At 37.3% G+C, this 19,683-nt stretch overlaps 1 protein-coding gene across 3 annotated transcripts in view; it reads right to left on the bottom strand.

Annotated features, from left to right (window-relative positions):
* RLF (RLF zinc finger) overlaps positions 1-19,683 on the bottom strand; it is an 84,447-nt gene that overhangs the window by 39,920 nt on the left and 24,844 nt on the right. Inside the window, exons 1-5 of one of the 3 annotated variants that reach the window (XM_027613804.1) lie at positions 19,493-19,549; positions 12,844-12,998; positions 11,709-11,790; positions 7,726-7,858; positions 1,895-2,097 (exon numbers count right to left, since the gene is read on the bottom strand). In XM_027613804.1, coding sequence (XP_027469605.1) covers positions 1,895-2,097; positions 7,726-7,858; positions 11,709-11,790; positions 12,844-12,956 — 531 coding nt within the window. In that variant the 5' untranslated portion in view covers positions 12,957-12,998; positions 19,493-19,549. Of the gene's footprint in view, positions 1-1,894; positions 2,098-2,626; positions 2,710-7,725; positions 7,859-11,708; positions 11,791-12,843; positions 12,999-19,492; positions 19,550-19,683 lie in introns of those variants that run through there. The other 2 variants (XM_027613797.1, XM_035727232.1) reach the window with 2 other exon arrangements.

The raw sequence follows: 19,683 nt of genomic DNA, 5'->3' as shown, positions 1-19,683 counted from the left end.
CTGAGAAATCATCATCGGATTTAGCGATGTGCTGGACTGGCAGGGGCGAACGCCATATTACAATGTGTTCAAGGGTGCTTTGGTGGCTCAGTCAGTTAAGCATCCAAGTCTTGATTTTGGCTCAGGTCATGATCTCAGGGTCATGGGGCTTGATCTCTGCACTCGGCACAGAGTCTGCTTGAGATTCTCTCTCTCCCCCCCCCACCCCTCTGCCCCCCCACATCTTGAGCTCTAAATAAATAAATAAAATCTTATAAAACAAACAATGTGTTCAAAGAGAAAAACGTCAGAACAGTAAATTCACACAATTCAAACAAGAAATTATGCTGAAAGGCCAGGAGAAAAATGGGGCTGTCTCTGGAAGGGGAAGTGGAATCTAAAGATTTCCTTTTTAAAGATGAAAGAAAGAACAGCATAAATGCTGACAGGATGGTTACAGCAGAGGGGTGACTGATGATGCAATAGAGAAAAGAAGTAGTGTAGCATTATTCTTGAGGGGCTGAGAGCAGATGGGATGTGATACTGAAGTCAAGGGGATTGCCTTAGGTAGGAGAACAGATAGAGTTATCCTTAGTAATGGAAGCAAAGGTATGCACATGCATAGATACAGGTAGGTGAACAGATGTCATGGAAGCAGCTTTGGAAATTCTCTTCCAACTGCCTCAATTTCCTCAGGGAAATAGGGAGAAAGTTCATCAATGGAAAGTGCAATGGGGCAGAAGGCATTACAGTATAGGTCTGAAGAAAAATAACAAAGTATGAAATAGTAATCTATGAAGTGGAAAGAGAATGGCCTAAAAAAATTTAGTGTGACTGATTTCAAGTAAAATCAGTAGGCTGGTTTTCTTCACCCAAGTCTGACCCCACTGGTGCAGGTAAAGATACAGAGGAGGTAAAGACAGGGATAATCAGGATGCTCGTTAGTCAAATAAGCACAATTAAGGGAGAAACCAGTGGAGGAACTCAGGGAGTGATAATTTTGATTGACTATGGCAAAGAAGAGTAAGGAGGGAAATGAGTACATGAGAAGGATGAGGGACAGTGAACAGGTGAAAGGATTAACAGATTTTTGGTCCTGGAGTGAATGAGGTAGAAAGAGAGAGTTACATTTGGAATAGGAAATTATATATACAACTGTAAGTTGAAATTGTCATTAAAGTTTAAGAATTACTTTATGTCATAAATCAGACCCTTGGAATTCTAACCTTTAATAAGAAAAGTTCAGTGTAGAGGTAAAGTGAGAATCCATCTATCAGATCTAAGAGAATTATAGGTAGATGACGGAATATAGCTAGGAATTCCTCATCTTTCTCTGTATAATTTATCAAAAACTATTAGAGAAAGCAAATTCCAACTTTTTTAAAGAAAATGATTCAGGTTAAAAAAATGTAATCTGACATAGTTTTTTAAAAAGACTCAATTGCTTTATTATTTTCCATAGTATCCAGCTTGTCCACTTAATAGTTCAAAATGTATTCATGGGTTCTAAAGTCCTACACTTCTCTGCTTACACTTACATGTATGAAGTAACTTAAACTACAGCTAAGTGCCATTCTGTTTAGTTTATCCCTTGATATCAGTATTAATAATTTTGGCATTTCCCAAACACAGAGAAATCAATTAAAATAACTTTCACATTTGAAGATTTCAAAGCAAATCTTGCCCAAACACATAAAATACCCAACTGCATATTCTTTAATTATCTACTTTTCAAATCCACCTACAAGGCAACTATATATTCAATCTGTTGAACAGTTATATGCAATTAAAATGGCACTTTTCAGTAGTCAGGGGAAAAAAATATGTCTTGGTTTTCATCTTGCCATGCAACATTTACCAAAATCTATTAAATTCATAAGTGTGAATGACAAGAGCAGTTATTTGCTTTACTCACCTCCTTAATCGCATCTTCATTAGGGAGAATGGAACATAAGCATGTGATATAGGCTTGCTGAAAAGATGACACATTTGAAATTTCTTTTGATTCTGCACACAGTTTTGATAAAGCAGTGGCCTGAGGGATGCAGTTAGATTTCAACAAATGTTTTATTCGCATCTGCAGAAAGGAAGGTCCTTCTTGTGCAATCAATTTATTGACTAGAAAAAAGGAAAAATAAAAGTTTGATAACATACCTCATAACACATCAAGGTTAAGATGAAAGTTTGATATCTTTTGTTGTTGGTTTGTTGTATCAACTGAATAAAAATTCAGTTGATATAACTTAGGAAGTTTATTCTGATCTCAATACTCATCTAATGGAGCAGAGAGCAAAATAAATTAAATTTGCTAATGATTCCCACATTACTTAGTAGTTTTATTCTGAACACCAAACCTCTTAATAAAACTAATATTTTATCAAAATTAATTATTTGATTTTCTCCTCCCTCACTTTCTGATAAGGATATTACGGAATACGGAAATGAACTGTAAGCATAAGTGCAAGAAAAAGAAGTAACCTATGTAATATTAACAACCACCACTTGAACACTTTTATGAGGTACCAAGCTTTAGGCTGAATGTTTCTATATACCTTTCATTTATTCTTCACACCACCACCAAGGCAAGTATTATTATCCCCACTTTAAGGTTAGGAAAATTAATATTCAGAGAAATTAGGTAACTTGCCAAGGATTCCAAAGCCAGTGGTGTTCTTTCCTCTAAACCAGGAATTTCTCAAAGTGTGTTCCACCGACCAAAAGACCTGAGAGATAGTCCTAGAAAAAAAAAGGATTCCTTGGTCAAATCTCTGAACAGTCCTGCAATAAAGAAAACTGTTCACTTTTATTTAACCCAATGTCTCCCAAACTGATTTGACCAGAGAACCCTTTTACACATATTATTAGTACAATGTAAAATATATGTTCCTGGTTCAGTACACACTTTGGAAAACGCTGCTCTGAGCGGTACTAAATATTACGCATCTGAGCACTGACTTTCACAGTGTTCCAGATAATCCCTCAATTTATGAACAGCAGATACTCAAGAAGTATGTGACATCATTATATACCATTATTTAAAGAATGGATAATATTGTATGTCAAGACAAGTCATGAGCAAACAAACTGTTTAGGTATTTCATCGAAAATAGTGTTTCTCAAACTTGGAAGTGCCTTCTGAATAACGAGGGGTATCTTATTAAAATGCAGATTCTAATTCAGTAGGTCTGGAAATAGGACCTGAGATTTTGCTTTTCTAACAAGCCTCTCAGATGGTGCCCATGTTACTATGTCTACAGGCCATCTATGGAGTAGAAATTATTAATGATAAACCACTGCAGGGAGAGGGATTAAACACTGGCCCAGTCTTAACTACATCAAAACTGTACAGTTTTTTATTTTTTCAAATTTTCATTTAAATTCTAGCTAGTTAACATACAGTGCAATTATTGGTTTCAGGAGAATTCAGTGGTTCATCAATTACATGCAACACCCAGTGTTCATCACAACAAATACCCTCCATCACCCATCTAGCCCACCCCCCACCCACATCCCTCCATCAACCCTCATTTTGTTCTCTATCATTAAGTCTCTTATGGTTTGTTTCCCTCTTTTCTCCCTCCCCTAGATTCATATGTTTTGTTTCTTCAATTCTACACATGAATGAAATCATATGGTATTTGTCTTTCTCAGACTTATTTCGGTTAGCATAATACACTCTAGCTCCATCCACGTTGTTGCAAATAGCAAGATTTCAATCTTCTTGATGGCTCAGTAACATTCCAGTGTGTGTGTGTGTGTGTGTGTGTGTGTGTGTGTGTGTGTGTGTGTGTGTGTGTGTGTGTGTACACCACATCTTCTTTATCCATTCATCAGCTGGTGGGGACAACTGGGGTCTTTCCACAGTTTGGCTATTGTTTACAGTTTTTAAAATTCCTTAAAAAATAGGTAATAACCGTATATGCACATGACACAAAATTCAAAAGGCACAAAAAATGGTGTAAAGTTCAAGTTGTCTCCTTTCTGCCCTAACTCCAGTACTCTAGTCTCCCTCCCCAAAAAACAATTGTTTCCAACTTCTTGTTTATCTTTCCAGAAATATTCTGAGTACAGAGGACCTATTTATTTTCCCACTAAAATATATCATACAGTTCATTCTATATAGGTGGAAAGTGCCCATTTCCTGTGGTACTTCAAAAAGGTCTAGATTCTAGAGCTCCAACTCTGCAGATTTTGATTTAGCAGGTGAAGCCTGGACCTGGGGTGGGAGGAGGGAGAGAAGGAAGAAGAGAAGGAGAGGGAGAGAGAGAGGGAGGAAGGGAGGAAAAGGAAGGGGGAGGGGAGAAGGGGAGGGAGTGTGTGTTGGTTTTAAATTCCATAGATACTCTAATATAGTCAAAGTCAAAAAGTATGGATGGAAAACAGATCACTTCCACTTGGATTTTTCCATTTTGGTCTCACAGGCACTAAATTCCACAAAATGAACTCAAAATCATATCTCCCACTCAAATAGCTCCTCATTCCTTCTATTTTCAGTAATGGTATTCTCTCAATCATACAGAAATGAAATTTTGGCATTATCCTTCCTTACCAACTCTGTCCTTCAATTATTATTATACCCTTATTGTATCCTAGCAATTCTTTTTTAAACTCTCCAATCTAATTCTTCCATATATTGCCTGCCACATCTACCACCCCAATATCCTACTCTGCCTAACATCAGATTCTGCTGTTTATTTGTCCTACCAGGTTGTAAGCATATTCACAAATCCCACCATGAATACAGGCGTGTCATCTATACATCCTACCCTCTTCTGAATTTTCACAGCATTTTACTTCTTTCACTACACTTACTTTTCTCTTTAAGTACAGGAATAAAGGATTACAGTGTAAAGAGGTTAAGATCTCAGGTTCTGGAACCACCAAGGTGAGGATGAATCATGACCCTGGCACATACTAAGCTGTGAGACCCTTGGACAAATTAACTGACTTTTCTGAGCTTCAAGTTTCTTCATCTGTAAAAAAGTTAGTAATAGCCACCTCACAGAACTGAACCAATCATAAATGAAATACCAGTAATGCAGATCAGATAGTTAGCACAGGGCCAGGCACAGGGTAAATGCTCAGTACTAGCTATTATGATTCTGTCATCTCCCTTCCTACACCATCAGCAATCTGTAAACAAATACTATGTCTTGTTAACTTTTGTATTCCCTTCAGCACTAAGCACGATGCCTTACATTATTAGAGGAGTTTAATAAAACCATGTATTTTGCAACTGAGTGGTTATCACTCTTCAATCAAAAACTTTTAATATCTCCTCACCTGGGTTCAAATTCTGCCCTCCAATTTTAACTACGTGGCCTTGGGCATGTATAATCTTACCTGGTTTATGGACTAAATGAGATATGGAAAGCATTAACATGGTGCTTACCACATAACACTCTCAACTGTAGCTACTATTTCTACGAGGTAAAACTACTTTACTCAATATACTACAACCAATTACACCACTGTATCAACTTTTAACACACAAACCAATCTTACATTTTTTTTTTAAGATTTATTTATTTATTTCAAAGACAGCAAGAGTACACATGGGGGAGGGGCAGAGAAAGAGAGAGTCTCAAGCGACTCCACACTGAGCACAGAGCCCAGGACGGGGCTTGATCTCATGACCCTGAGATCATGACCTGAGCTGAAACCAAGAGTCAGTCACTTAACCAACTGTGCCACCAGGCGTCCCTAATCTTGCATTTTAAAATTCATTTCAAGTTATGTATCTTAACTTTTTTATTTATTTTTAAGGATTTATTTATTTTAGAGAGCAAGAAACAGCACAAGCAGAAGGGGCAGAAGAAGAGGGAGAGAAAAATCTCAAGGAGACTCCACAATGAGCATGAAGCCCGATGTGGGGCTCATCTCACAACCCTGGGATCACAACCTGAGGAAAAACCAAGAGTCGGACACTTAACTGACTATGCCACCCAGGCACCCCTTAACTTTGTTTTTTAAAAAGGAAATCCAGCCATACATTTCAATATTTAAAATGAAAATAAAGCGTACAATGACAAGTCTCATTCCCAGCTGTATTCTTTCTGTATTTTTGTCATTTTAGTACAAAATAATTTTTTTAAATTTTCACTTATTTATTTAAGAGAAAGTCCAAGTGAGAGGGGGAGAGGGATAGGGAGAGAGAGAAGCCCAAGCAGACTCCCTGCTGAGTACACAGCCCTATGGGGGGCTCAATCCCAGGACCCCAAGATCATGACTTGAGCCAAAACCAAGAGTTGGATGCTGAACCGACTGTGCCACCCAGGCACCCTAGTACAAAATAATTTTTTTTTTTAAGATTTATTTAATCGACAGAGAGAGAGAGAGAGAGAGGGAACACAAGCAGGGGGAGCGGCAGGCAGAGAGAGAGGGAGAGGAAGAAGCAGGCTCCCCGCTGAGCAGGGAGCCCGATGCGGGGCTCGATCCCAGGATCCTGGCATCATGACCGGAGCCGAAGGCAGCTGATTAACCAACTGAGCCACCCAGATGCCCTTACAAAATAATTTTTAATCATATATCCTTTCTTCCATCTATATTCAACAATTGAACTGTTTTGTTGTATTTCCTTACTTAGCTTTTCTTTTCCTGAACCATTTAAAAATAAATCGCAAAGATCATTGAGAGTTTACCTTGTATATACTTCATCATGTAAAAAAAATGGTAACATTTAAGGTCATTAAAAACGGCCTTCCCCCCCCCCCCTTTTTTAACAGGAAAGCCCATTTTTGTTTTTACTGGAGGCTCAAGTGGCACATGAGAATTCATAAAATGGCTTCAGAGGTAGGAGGAAGAAGGGACACAGAATAATTCCTAAGATATGTAGGTGTTCTCTACCCACTCAGAGTCTTACAGATAGTAGGTACTTAAATTTTATTGAATAGATAGGATACCACGAGACGTTAGGAGAACAGTGCTTCTCCCCATTTCTTGATTTTTTTCTATATGAAAAGAAATTAAGTACTGTTAATTCCTGAGGTGGGGTGATGTATTTGATTGGTACATCAAGAGAAAATAAAGTGGGAACATTTAACACCACTCCACCCTTCTTCCTCTTGGGCTTAGGCTTGCCTATAGAGAGCAAGACATACTCTTGCTCTTAAAGACATACCAAAAGTATAAAAACTCTCCTGAACTTCATTTTTATTCCAGAAACATACTTAACACAATGTGATCCTTTTTTCTACTAACTTAAAGCAAATGAAATCACAATTGGTGGTTTTAAATGAGATAATTTTGTGTGCCTAAAATGCAAATATCAATTCAAATCCACAAATCTTCTGGTCTTAAACTAATAATTTTACAAATAAAAATGTTCATTCTTTGCGTTTCTCTACAAAATGCTAAATTCCAATATTTCATACATTTAAAATAAAAAAGTAATTTTTTTCATGGTCTTAGTTGTAGTAACCAGTGAACAATATATGAGCAAAGCTCTACCATATACCAAAGACTAGAAACAGATTATTCATTTGTATCTCAGGAACTTTATATGAACACTGTTACTCAATGCAACATTTTAAAGTACAAGGAATATTTAAAACACTACTAAAAATGCAAAAATATTTAGCCAAAACATTAAATGCTAATGTAATGGTTAGTTTTTACTATTCAAAGGAGAACAGACTGGGTATAGATACACAGGTGATACTCACAAAATTTTAACCCATTAATGAATTCTAATTCTCTTAGATCTAAATCTTGCTTCAAAATAGTCAGTGAAGTTTTAAGGCTTACCTTCTTCTGTTTCTACTGGCTGTTGAGACAGAATTTTAAGAAGAACTGGGTTTTTCCACACCCCTTCCTTGGTAACATGAACCAATATTTGTAGGTTATTATTCCCAAATTCCAATAATGCATCATGTGACTCCTAAAACAAAAACAGCACATCCAGAAAACAGGCTAATAAGCAATATAAAAAAGTTTTGCCTTTTCAATGTATCTGAACATCTACAAAAGGAACTATTATCTTGCATTTCCTAAAAAGAAATAAGCAGGAACAAAACCTATCCTCAAAGCTTTGTGAATTGTTGCTGTTTTTTTTTAAGATTTTATTTATTTATTTGACAGAGAGACAGCAAGAGAGGGAACACAAGCAGGGGGAGCTGGAGAGGGAGAAGCAGGCTCCCCGCTGAGCAGGGAACCCAATGTGGGGCTCAATCCCAGGACACTGGGATCATGACCTGAGCTGAAGGCAGATGCTTAACGACTGAGCCACCCAGGCGCCCCTATTACTATTTTCTTTAAAAAATGAAACCAGGGTGTTTTCACTAAATTAAAGGGCACCTTTAAAATGTTTTCTTAAATTCTCCTTAGGTAAAATTTTCACCACAATTCAATTTACAACCTCACATTACTAAATTATTTTAAGGCCACTGTTCAACTTTCTTTTAAAGGATTCTGCAGTACTCACAAAGATAACCTATTCCTCCTAATAGAAATATTACTTAATGAGGCCAATAAATACATTTTTTCATTGTTTAAATTCTTCTATCAAATGACTTTTTAAATGAAAAGTGGCTCTATATAAAATGTCATGGAAAGTCTAGGTTATCAGCTATCATTCTATCTCCTCAGAAAACAAAATACAATTGCCAATAGTTTGTTCTTTAAAATATTTATGTACACAAAGGGTCAGGAGAAAGGGGTCAGAAATCTAACTTGACATAAAAGATTAAGTATATGTCTCCACTGTCCTCTATTACTAGTGGGGATTATTGGTTGTTCCCATCTTTTAAAATTTTAATGTGTTTTCTCTTATTTTAGAATGCTAAAATTCTCAAGAAACATAAGCTTCCATTTACAGCAATATTCTTTGGAAAATATAAGTTAATGATGTTCACAGACCTAAGAATATAATCTTATATTCACTTAAGTGAAATACAAGAAATAAAATTCATTTTTTCCCTTAACTTTAATGTCAGAATTATAGGTTTTTAACACATGCACTCCCAATGTGCTGAGTTACCTTCTGCAGAGAAAGGGTTTAAAATTGAGAATTGACACAGAAAGTGCTATTTTCAATTAACAGTTTACTAATAGCAGTATTTAACCGATGCTGCAATTTTTCCTTTAAGGGCTTGAATTGTCCTCAGGCTTCTTTCTCCCTAACTTAGGCTGACAGGCATTTATTCTACAGTGAAGATGAAGATTCCATGTAAAAATTTCAGAATTTGCAGTGTCTGATTACCTTATATGTAATATTTAACAGACCTGTGTCATCACACTTTGGCAGAAAATAATACTATCCACCATGATACACAGAAACTAAAATAAAAGACCACAGTCTGGGTTAAATATAAAAGCAGCTTTCTATTTTTCATCTGTTCAAAATACAGTATATTCTGCATAAGAATGATGTGTATAATCCTTTGTTACCAACAGGTATATATTATAGCAATGTTACTTTTAAAGGGTAATATTAAAGTCTTTAAAAACTATGGTAGAGGGTGCCTGGGTGGCTCAGTCGGTTAAGCGTCTGCCTTTGGCTCAGGTCCTCGGATCGAGTCCCACATCCGGCTCTCTGCTCAGCGGGGAGTCTGCTTCTGCTTCTCCCTCTCACTTTCCCTTTCTCAAATAAATAAATAAAATCTTAAAAAAAAAAACTATGGTAGAATTTTAAAAATCATTTTAAAACTTAAATTTTTTTTTAAAGGTAAAAAATATACGAGTCCACATCTTGAAATCTACAATACAGAAATACCAGCACAGGAAGTTCACTTTAGCACTATTTACAATAAATAACAGATTTGGCAAAATAATTTATGGTGCAACCACATAACAGAAGCACAGGCATTCCAAATAAGGGAGAACTATAGATACAAACTTAGACATTCAACTATGATAAAATTAGGTTTAAAAAGGTTGCAAAAAATAGGATCTCATTTTTGTTTATTAGAAAATCCATTTCAGGGTATATTTTCATATCCATACGTAAAAGACCCGGAAGGGTTACACAAGCTGAAAACAGTGAATGAGAGCGTTCTCTCTGTGGCCTGCTCTGATAAAACTATTCTCTTACCAAAACCTTCCCCAAAACTATCTGCTGCCTTGTCCATTTATCACTAAAATAACAAAACTTCAGGGTTTTAACCTTTCAGATTTCAACGGAGACCATGTCTTACATTTATCTGTACCTCTACTGCATTTATTTTACTGAACACATATTCAAAAATATATCCTGTATGATAAATGGTAGGAAAAGACACACAGGTAGAGGGAAAAGGCAAATATTTTATGCAGGCATACAATCTAAGAAAATAATAAAGAAATATGACAGTATTCTCTCTGCAAATAATACTATTATAAATAATAGTAACAACCCAAACAAGATTAATGAGATTTGCCCTTCTAGACTGTTGTATGACAGGACAAAACTACTGGCAGGCCTCAAAACACAGCGTGACAAAATCAGTGTGTTATGTATGAAAGATGATTTTAGCAGCTTTATGAATATGTGACGAATCAGGATCACATCACAGGGATTAAAATAGGCCAAGGAATTTCTCGGGGCGCCTGGGTGGCTCAGATGGTTGAGCGTCTGCCTTCGGCTCAGGTCATGATCCCAGGGTCCTGGGATCGAGTCCCGCCATCGGGCTCCCTGCTAGGCGGGGAGCCTGCTTCTCCCTCTGCCTCTGCCTCTCTCTCTGACTCTCATGAATTAAAAAAAAAAAAAATTAAATTAAAATAGGCCAAGGACACAACCAGAAACAATCCTCTTTTCCCCAAAAAGAAAAAGATTAACATTATTATCATTTCATTTTGGGTTATATATCCCAGAGGAAAGAAGTTTCCAGATAATCAAGTATGTCTGTTAATATTCAAATCCTTACTTGTGCCTACACGACACAGGTCCAGACTACTACACAGTCTGTGTCCTCGAGGAGCAGCTGGCCAAAAGCAAGCTCTGGCTATAAATCTGAGTGTAACTCTGGGCAAGCTAATCAACACTCTCTCCTGTCTCCCTGTCTGTAGTGGAGATTCAAATGATCCCTACATTATAAGGTTTGTAATTTGATTACAAGACAAAAAACACATAAAACAGTAGAGCAGTATTTAGTACACAGTGATAATGAATGACCGCTATTACCACTGTGTCTATTTTTTAGAATAGTTTTTCTGTCTCTATCAGTAACACGCAAATTTGCCTCCTGTTGTATTTTCCTCCTATCCTACTCTATCCTCCATAAACTTTCTGATGTGCTCACCTATTCAGAAAGCTGATAATCAAGCCAATATGAGAGCCAATGTAGCTCTTCTGTAAGTAAAATGCATGAATAGAATCTATGACGAGTATTTTGGTTGTTTGAGAGACTTATAATGCTAGACACAATCCCTGAAGTGTTAGGGGGAAATTACTAGATAAGTGTACTTAGAATGATCCAAATACTCCTACCTTATAACCACATACAATTTTACATTTTTAATAGCTTTATTCTGTCTAAACGTTGCTTTTGTTTTTAAACTTTGTTTCTGAGTAATGAAAACTTGTGTTGACTCCTAAGCTATATAAAGGCTAACAAAACCAAATGAAAGACAAAAGCAATTTTTAACACACCCCTTCATTTGGAAGACCTCTTTCTCAAAATTTCATGAACTTAATATCAATATACAATATACTTGTTTTTCTTCCAAATTTTCCATTTTAGTTTGCTGGGAGAAATTAACTAGGTGTCTTGGATATCTAAACAGTGATCTTTTTTCAGCCCAAATCAACTCACCTGTAGAGACTGAAGGAAGAGTACCCAGACTTCACATGGCAGTTCACTTTCAGACACTGAAAGCAGTAATTCAAAACAACTCCTATAATGTAAAATAATGAAGTCAGGATATAAATGTGGTTATAAGCATAATCAAATACAGTATGACAATGATACTGAATATACATTTTACATTTGTTTAGACTATTTGAAATTTGTTCCTTACTCTTTAAAATTTTCTTCAACATACTTATATTGGCTTTTCGACTTTAAAAAAGAGAAAAAAAGAAAAACCAGGAGGCTTTACAGTTACATTGTGGCTTTAAAACATTTGGTAATAATATATTCCTTTTAGAAAAAATATTCCAAGCAGTTTAGTTTATTAGGGTATAGGAGGGTACTTGAATAGGAACCGTTCTGATCCCAGAAGACAAAAACAGGAGCTCATGCTACTGTCAATTCAGCTGATAAAGAAATAAATATATGTAACTGTCATCTATGTAGGTTCTTGTCACTTGCAGAGGAAAAGAAGGACTGGGAAGGCCATTTCTTTACCTCTCACAGATTAGAAGTTATCCTTCCAAACAACCTGTAAGCTAAACCAATCTAAAAACTGAATAGCTGTTGTACCTTTTCAATTTGCAGATGAAAATTACATTGAAGGTGTAGTTATATCTGCTACTAGGCAGCCAAATATTAAAACAGCAGCTAAATTATCATGGACTCAGGGTGGTAATCTTATATATATCCTGGTATTTTCTGCTAGTAAAATTATTCTTAGTTCAAATAACATAACTGAACTGCAAAATTTCATAGTTATTTCCCCTCAAAGACCACTACAGTTTCCAGCTACTCTGTTACTTATATTGATCCATACCTAAGGACAGAAAGAAAATGTATCATTCTTGGAGGCTAAGCCTGAGTAAAAAGAGACTCTGGAGGCAATTAAAGATTATGTTGATTATGTTTGGCTGGAGCTTCACTTGTACTTTATCTCCTGGGAACCAGAGTATGAAGACTCAGAGCAAAGGAAATTTCATTCTAAGGTATGACTTTCGGTGCTCTGAATAACGTGATGTCATAGTAAAGAGAAGTCAAGCAAACATTACAATCTAAAGTACTCAATTTTAACAGTGACTTAAGTACTTAAACTTACAGTACTAATCTGCCAAGCACTAAGAGGACATCTTCACATTCAGTAGTTAAATATGGGCGTGCACTGGCAAAGCTTTGAATGGCAAGTCGATATACCTCCAGAAGATACACCATATGTTCTGAGGCATTCTTGTTGCTTGCATATTGCAATAAGGTCTAAAAAAATAAAATTAAAGTATTAATTAAACAATAAAAACAATAAAACAGACTGTCTTTGTTCTCAAATGCATGGTCCCTCCCCTTTTTTTCTAATAAATGCATACACCTTTTATTTGCCTTTTTAGGCTCTGATTTGTTTAGAGGATTCTATTTTCATCACTTAATGAATTGATTCTGCTGAGTTAAAGAAAAGCCAAAACTGCTCTTTTGACATGAGAATAAATCTAAGAATAAAGCCACAAAATGTCTATAGCTGTTCTCAATAGAGGTCTGGAGTTTCAATCTCTGAAATTCAATAATGATGAGTTTCATTAATCCATTAAATTGAGCCCCAACCATGTGCCAACCACTGGGTATCCGAGAATAAGGCTATGATCCCTACCTTGTACAAAAAGAGACTTATTCCTGAGTATGATCCTCAGCTCCATAACTTCATAAAATCCATTTTTCCCTGCATACACAGAACTGATTAGGCCTGATTTACACTAACCGATTTATGAAAGAATGATGTCATATTTATATTTTTAACTAAGTTTATTTTTAAAAATTAACATGTAGGCCAAATGCCAATTTGTTTGTTTATAATAAGGGATAGTCATATTACCACCCAGAGTACCCCATGATCCATACTGTGGTTATCTAAGACAGTACCTGGTAGTATGAAATCTAGTATATGTGCTGCCGAAGGGAGCACTGGTAGTATGAAATCTAAAACAAAGGAAAATGGAATACAATCAAGCCTGATAAACTACATCTGTCCAACACAAGGATTTGTTCAAATGATGGTGGAAAGCTGGCTTATGTTCTCTCTGGACAATGCTAGAAAATCACTACTGAATTCTTGTTTGGGGATTCTCTAGGTTCCACAGAGTTGTACTCTCTTAATATGTATCTTCCTCCTAACAACTGATTAGGTTTTGCTTATGGTCAGTTGATATATCTAGTTAGGTTAGCGCTTGAATTATGCATAGGCAGGATAGAAGTTTTTTCCTCTACTTTCTGATTGGGTTAGTCCTAACTCTTTGATTGGGGCTACTTCTATAGGAAAGGCTTATTTTCAGAGGGTAACTTTATCCTGAGTGAATTACATGTGATTTGAATTCATTACCCCCTGCCCCGGAATAATTTCTTCAAAAAGTCCTAACTTCTTGTCTTTAATTTTTCTGCCTGAAATTTTTCTACAAATAGCTGTGGTAGCATTGCAGAATTCCACTGGATTTTCTGCAGCTTTAGTTTCCAAACTAAGTCTCCGTATCAGTTCCGATAATTAAGAACAGTCTTGATTACTTAAAATAAAAAAAAGAAGAACCTTAAAGGAAATATATAATAAACAATTACACCATATATAGTAAAAACTGTTAGCTAACACACTGGATTATCTGGTCTTTGCACATCTGAATGATCAAGCCATTTATTTTAGTATATCAATTCAATTAAGTATCTTGCTGCCGTTACCACACTTTATAGAGATGTGAGCTCCTTCTGTATTTTCAGAACAGCATTATGTCCTCATTTAATCAAATTCCAAATTTTAATAAAAAAAAACTTAATAACACAGGATCCTAAAACTCACCCATAACAATCCTTTTTGCAGCTAAATGAGTACAGAGACGGAACGCAGAATATGTGCTTATCTGTTATATAAGTAAGAGTTCACACAATCTCTGAAGAAATTTATTAAAATCTTTGTTAGAAACAAAGTCTGTTTCAGGTCAGTGAATTACTTACTGTCTGCACTGGTTAATCTAAAACCAGAGAACTTGACAAACTGACACTCAATGGCAGATTTTATGCTCCCTGAGGTCAGATATTATGTGTTATCAATCTTTACAGGCCTAACAATTCTCCACCCACTTCTACCACCACAGAATATTCTCTCAAGTCTCACTAAATGTTTGCTGATCCATTCACCATTTTCTTCACTGGACAAACATTTATAGAGAAGCCTACTCTAACCTATGCTAGGTGTTGGGGAGAAAGACATGGGGGGTGCCTATCCTCATGCAGCTTTCTGAATGAGTCAATACAGTGTGACAGTTGAAACCACACATGCAAATTAACCAACTGCTGCCTGAAGTATATAAAGAGAAGGGCACAGTGCATACAGATGAGGTGGGTCTTGCCAAGTCCACCTTCCCACTCAGAATGCTCCTGACACCAACCTAGTATCTTCTGACACAACCATTCCATTAAGACTTCTACAAGTTACACAATTTCAAAGATTCAATACCTCATGGGTATTTATGTTTACAGCTTGCCCTATACTGCTTTATATATTCTTATATTCCTGAATCTTTTCACCCTCATGTGTTAGTCCAAATAAATAGGTCCCCTTTAACATATCCATTATGACATACTTTGAGCATCTGAAGAATCACTGGAACAATCTTCCTCACTATCACCTTTTAAAAATTCAAGATTAGGGCGCCTGGGTGGCTCAGTTGGTTAAGCGACTGCCTTCAGCTCAGGTCATGATCCTGGAGTCCCGGAATCGAGTCCCACATCAGGCTCCCTGCTCAGCGAGGAGCCTGCGTCTCCCTCTGACCCCCCCCTCATCTCATGTACTCTCTCTCATTCTCGCTCTCTCAAATAAATCTTTAAAAAAATAAAAATAAAAATTCAAGATTAAGTTAAATGAATTACAGACATCCAAATAACATTCCATCAGAAGCAGGAAAGAAAAAGAGGTCTCATTTCTCTTTAGAAATTGAAATTTTAGGGGTGCCTGGGTGGCTCAGTTGTTAAGCCTCTGCCTTTGGCTCAGGTCATGGTCCCAGGGTCCTGGGATAGAGCCCCGCATCAGGCTCCCTGCTCAGTGGGAAGCCTGCTTCTCCCTCTCCCCCTCTCCCTGCTTGTGTTCCCTCTCTCACTGTGTCTCTCTCTTTCAAAAAAATAAATAAAATCTTAAAAAAAAAAATTTTAAATTTTAGACACCAACAAAACTGAAAGGGAAGGTAAGTAATAAATAGGACTCTGGGGCGCCTGGGTGGCTCAGTCGGTTAAGTGTCTGCCTTCAGCTCAGGTCATGATCTCAGGGTCCCAGGATCGAGCCCCATGTTGGGCTCCCTGTTCAGCGGGGAGTCTGCTTCTCCCTCTCCCTCTGCCCCTCCCCCCGGCTCCTGAATGCTCAAATAAATAAAATCTTTATTTTTTCTTAAGACTTTATTTATCTGAGAGAGAGAGTATGAGAGGGGAGAGAGTCAGAGGGAGAAGCAGACTCCCCACTGAGCTGGGAGCCCAATGTGGGGCTCGATCCTGGGACTCCAGGATCATGACCTGAGCTGAAGGCAGTTGCTTAACCAACTGAGCCACCCAGGTGCCCTGTCAAATAAATAAAATCTTTAAAAAAAAAATTAAAATAAATATGACTCCCACAAGTTCATTAGGATTCTACAGAGACCAAATTAATGGCTCCTCTCTTCCAGTTAACTCATTTATTCCACAAAGGCCTTCTATGTGGCAATACTATGCTGAGCACCTGCCCTTTTAGAGCAAGGTATACTGAGAGGTCAAATACATTTATATCTTTATAGATACCATCTTTGTTCATTTTAAACATTTTTACTGGGATGCTCTCATTCATATCCCAGGCAGATTACCTCTCAAGTCTTTGTTATATACCTCAACTGCCTATTTGACATTTCCATCTGAATGTCCTCAATTCTCAAACTCACTATGTACAAAACAAACATCCCCCCCAGCAAATATGCTCTTCCTCCTATGTTCTATCTGCCTCTTTTTTCATGAGCGAGAGCTAAAAAAAAAAAATATCTTTGACATCACTGCCCCAAAAGTTTGTTGATTCAACCTCAGAAATACCTTTTTCCTGCCCCTATACTTTATGTCTATAGCCAGTGACCCTGACCAGGCCCCCAACATAGTGTACTATGGACTCACCTTGACTTCTACAATAGTTTACTTCTCTAGGCTAAATACCCTCCAGTTCTGTATATGTGTGTGCTTTTTTTCCCCAAGATTTATTTATTTGAGAGAGTGAGCAAGCGAGAGAGCACAAGCAGCAGGGGAGGAGCAGAGGGAGAGGGAGAAGCAGACTCCCCGCTAACAGGGAGCCCAACATAGGGTTGTGGGGCTCAGTCCCAGGACTCCAGGATCATGACCAAGCCGAAGGCACTCAACTGACTGAGCCACCCAGGTGCCCCTCTTTGTATGTGTTATAATCAGAACAGATTTGTACATTAAAAAAAAAAGTAATGCACAAGAAAAAACCTAGAAGGAACTCAACTAAAATGCTAATATGGCTAGCACTGGGACAGTAGTAGCATTATGAACAATTTTTTGTCTTTATAGTTTTCTGAACTTCCCAAAGTTTAATGAACATTACTAGGTTTACGATTAGGAGGGAAAAAAAAAATCTCCCCCATCCGAATTTTTTTTCCTAAGAGATTTTATTTACTTATTTGAAAGAGAGAGTGAGCACAAGGGGGGGAGCAGCAGAGGGAGAGGGAGAAGCAGATGCCCTGCTGAGCAGGGAGCCTGGTGTAGGGCTCATCCCAGGACTCTGGGATCATAACTTGAGCCAAAGGCAGACGTTTGACTGACTGAGCCACCCAGGCGCCCCTCCCCTCATCCGAATTCCTTCTATATTCCTCACTGCATGGTTTCAAAGAGATTGGCGGCATCCTATTTTCTAAAACTATCAAAGAGGGAGCATTTCTTTTTTCTTAAGTTTATTTATTTAAAGTAAACTCTACACCCAATTTCCTCAAACTCATGACCCCAAGTTCAAGAGTTGCATGCTCTTCCAACTGAACCAGCCAAGAGCCCCAAAGAGGGAGCATTTTATAGAATGGTCTTATTTTATGTAGAGATGTATCGCCATTTAAAACTCAAAAGGTGGGGCACCTCAGTGACTCAGTTAAGCAAAGTATCCAACTCTTGATTTCAGTTCAGGCTGTAATCTCAGGGTCTTGGGACTGAGCCCTGGGTAGGGCTCCACACTCAGCAGGAAGTCTGAGATTCTCTCCCTCTCCCTCTGCTCTTCCTGCTGCTCTCACTCATGTGTGTGCATGCTCTCTCTCAAATAAATAAATCTTTTAAAAAATGCCCTTAAAAGATAATAATAATAAATAAGTAAAACTCAAATGGTTCAAGACTAATATTCCCAATGGAATACTCATAGTATTTTTAAGCATATGGTATAAGCTAGGCATTCTCCTAGGAGCTTTACATGCTACTAACACAATTTACAACAACCTTGTGAACTAAATGATTTATCACCAGCCCATTTTAAAAATGAGGAAACAAAGGGGCACCTGGCTCACTCAGTTGGTGGAGCATGCAAGTCTTGATCTTGGGGTTGTAAGTTCAAACTCCACACTGGGTGTAGACATTACTTAAAATCTTTTTTTTAATTTTTTTTTTTGAAGATTTTATTTATTTGACAGAGAGACAGGGAGAGAGAGCACAAGTAGGCAGAATGGCAGGCAGAGGGAGAGGGAGAAGCAGGCTCTTGCTGAGCAGGGAGCCCGACGCGGGGCTCGATTCCAGGACCCTGGGATCATGAGCTGAGCCGAAGGCAGCTGCTTAACTGACTGAGCCACCCAGGCACCCCTAAAATCTTTTTTTTTTAATGAAAAAAACAAAGACACAGAGAGATTAAGTTATTTGCCCAGTCACCCAGTTAGGTAACTGCTGGATTCAGGATTTAAATTTGAATTCAGGGTCATTTGGCTCCAGAGCCCACACTTCATCGCTTTGCTTCAGGTCTTCTCAGAATGCACAATTCTACAACTATTTTAAGTGTGCTTTTAAATTCTTTTTTCCCCTTCGCACTATCTTTAATATTTTGCAGCAAGCAGAATCATTAAAGTGACTGCTTCTGGGAAGCTTTTGCAGCAATGGTGCTGATTGACACCCCACATGCTGGTGGTTCACAAAGAAATGAAAAAAAGTATCTGGTATTTATCATTAAAGCTACATGTCCTATGGCAAAAGGAAATTACGTCACTTTTAATAATAGAAAAGGATTTGCATTTTTCAAATTTTGCACATAAAGTGGGAAACTTTATTGATTTTAATTTCTCAACACATCAAAAGTCCCAGAAATAAATATATTTGAGTAAAATGTGACCACACCATGACAAACAGGCTTCCAGCAAGACTGAGTTCGGTTTCTGAAATATGGGTCAAGTTTGAAAAAGCAAAAGTAAGAGGAACAGGACTCCAAATAGCAATGTTGAACAAAGTCAGAAATGACTAAAACAAATGGGGTCTAATGGTGACAAGACTTAACATCATTCAGTGAGGAAACACTGGAGGCTTCCCATAAAGAGACTAAGCCTGGTGTGAGATGAAAAAGAAGGGGAGGAAAATAAATGGCTGGCTGCTCACACACAGAAGGTAGCTAAAGTCAACTAAAACCTTTAAGTCTTTCACGTATGTTACTATTGGGCCCCACCTCACACTTTCCATACTGGTTATAGTTGGTTTTTTAAACCCAGAAATATTATTTATTACTCTATCGTACTTACCTAATTCATCCATCCTGATTAAATTTCACTGGATTCAGTCCATCATCTCAGCCTACCAAGACTATTTTTAGATACTGATTCTGCCATAAGATTCAACTATACTTTCTTACATCATTTCATTTTGAATTCTGACAGAATGCCTTTTATTGTTCTGTCATAAAACTAGTATCACTTACTGTTTGAAAAATAGA

The sequence above is a fragment of the Zalophus californianus genome, chromosome 4 (assembly GCF_009762305.2).
Source record: "Zalophus californianus isolate mZalCal1 chromosome 4, mZalCal1.pri.v2, whole genome shotgun sequence".
NCBI lineage: Eukaryota > Metazoa > Chordata > Mammalia > Carnivora > Otariidae > Zalophus > Zalophus californianus.
The sequence above is the reverse complement of the archived record's forward strand: the minus strand, read 5'-3'. Positions and strand labels throughout refer to the sequence as shown.